This window comes from Gekko japonicus, unplaced genomic scaffold, assembly GCF_001447785.1.
Source record: "Gekko japonicus isolate JY-2015 unplaced genomic scaffold, Gekko_japonicus_V1.1 scaffold1251, whole genome shotgun sequence".
NCBI lineage: Eukaryota > Metazoa > Chordata > Lepidosauria > Squamata > Gekkonidae > Gekko > Gekko japonicus.
The window spans coordinates 327,767-329,484 of NW_015168084.1; the positions used below are offsets into that span (position 1 = coordinate 327,767).

The window sequence follows — 1,718 nt, forward strand, 5'->3', positions numbered from 1 at the left end:
AGTTCTGCTAATGAGTTCTGCTAATGAGCTCCTGCACCTCTTTTTCTACGAAATGACCCTGCGAAAACCTATATGAAAACAAAGGGTCCACCTTTCAATCCATCAAGTGGATTGAAGAAAATCTGAACAATGAGTTTCCAGAACCAGCTACACAGTCAATGGATGATAAATCATTTATCTACTGCTGTTTATATATTGCTGTGCTTCCAGTTATGTTTGCATGTGTCTTCAGATAGGGAAATGACTTCCCCAACATTTTATATGGAGAAAACAGATACTTTCCATACAGACATGCCCAAAGCTCCAAACAGGCTCATTTTGGTTTCCTTCTGATGCCTCTGGGCATGTCTACGTAAGACAGGGGTCCCCAAGACGGAGCCTGTGGGTGCAAGGATCCCTGTGGACACCTTTTCTGACGCCCGCCAAAAATTTATAGAAAGTAGGTGGAGCCAAGTAGGGCTTTTCCCCAGCAGGGCTTCTGATTGGCTATTGGAAATTTGACTGGCTGTGCGGATTTTTTAAAACGTTGCTTTGTCAGCACAAGGATCTTCACCGTGTGACTGAAGAGAAGCTGAAGCAATCATTTTGCGGCTGTCTGCACCTCCAGGGGCAGCCATTTTGTGGCTGTGTCAGAATTCCAAAGGTGCCCACGGGCTCGAAAAGCCTGAGGACCCCTGACATAAGAGACACCAAAGATGACACCAGGACAGGAAAAAGATGCCACAGGAACTATAACAATCTTCCTTCTACCCTGTGAACTTTGCCATTCACAATAGATTGTAGACTTTTCAGTTTCTGTTGACTGACATCCTGGTAAATCCAAGCGGGAGTCGAGCACCAGCATCATGTGACCAAGATCTAATCCTCTGATCTCCCCCTGTGGAGATGCCCTCCATTTCCAAATGTGTTTGGTGTCATGTTAACTCCGGACATGCCCCTTCCCGCTGCCTGCCATCTGTCGCAAACCCAGAGAAGAAATCCCCTAAAACTTATTCACTATGCAAAGTGAAAACACAAGCAGAATTTATAGGCAATTTTCTCTGGGCTGAATTAAAACAATAAGCCAAATTATTTATTTCCGTCTAACTTCCTGGATAGATGAAGTCAGTGTTTCTCTAAAGAATACAGATCCTCCCTGCCCCCCCCCTCCTTCTCCTGTTTGACAAACACACTCCGAGTCAGCTGGGGAAGCCCTCTCCATGGAGGTAACACTGCAATCCAATCTGCCCACGAACTCTGGGCACGGAGTGCCTCTTGCGAAACAGCTGCCAACAGCGAAAGCAGGATTATGGGCTATTAGGGAAATGAAGTCTCCAATCCGCCTTCCCCTGCCTGGATATCACACCACGAGGAATCCCAGCTTACAAGAGTGCTAAATGGTTCCCAGGCTTCAGACAGACGTTGATCTTACCTGCAGGGCCTCCAGGAATCTGAAGGATCCAAGCCTCCGGCCACGGGGGACCAGACAGAAAGTGGCATTGTGCAGCATTTCACGATAATCATACCTAACAACGAGAGAAAAGGGGGAAAAGATAAATTAACAATGAGTCCTGGGGAAATGGTGCATGAAAATGTAAACATCTGGCGATGTGCATCTGGTTAGCATCATCCCTGGACAAGTTCACATCTGTAAAACTAGCATAACAGTGAGGAGCCAGCCAACCAGAAAAGGGGGGTGGGGAAATGTGAATAAATATATTCCCTGACAGACTGGCACA

General features: G+C 46.5%; 1 protein-coding gene across 1 annotated transcript in view; it reads right to left on the reverse strand.

Annotated features, from left to right (window-relative positions):
* Positions 1 to 1,505, reverse strand: part of LOC107113379 (exostosin-1) — a gene marked incomplete at its 5' end in the record, with an annotated part of 62,107 nt that extends 60,602 nt beyond the window's left edge. The window contains one exon of the mRNA XM_015414703.1: positions 1,412 to 1,505. Coding sequence (XP_015270189.1) covers positions 1,412 to 1,505 — 94 coding nt within the window. The remainder of the gene's footprint in view (positions 1 to 1,411) is intronic.
* Positions 1,506 to 1,718: the final 213 nt, after the last annotated feature.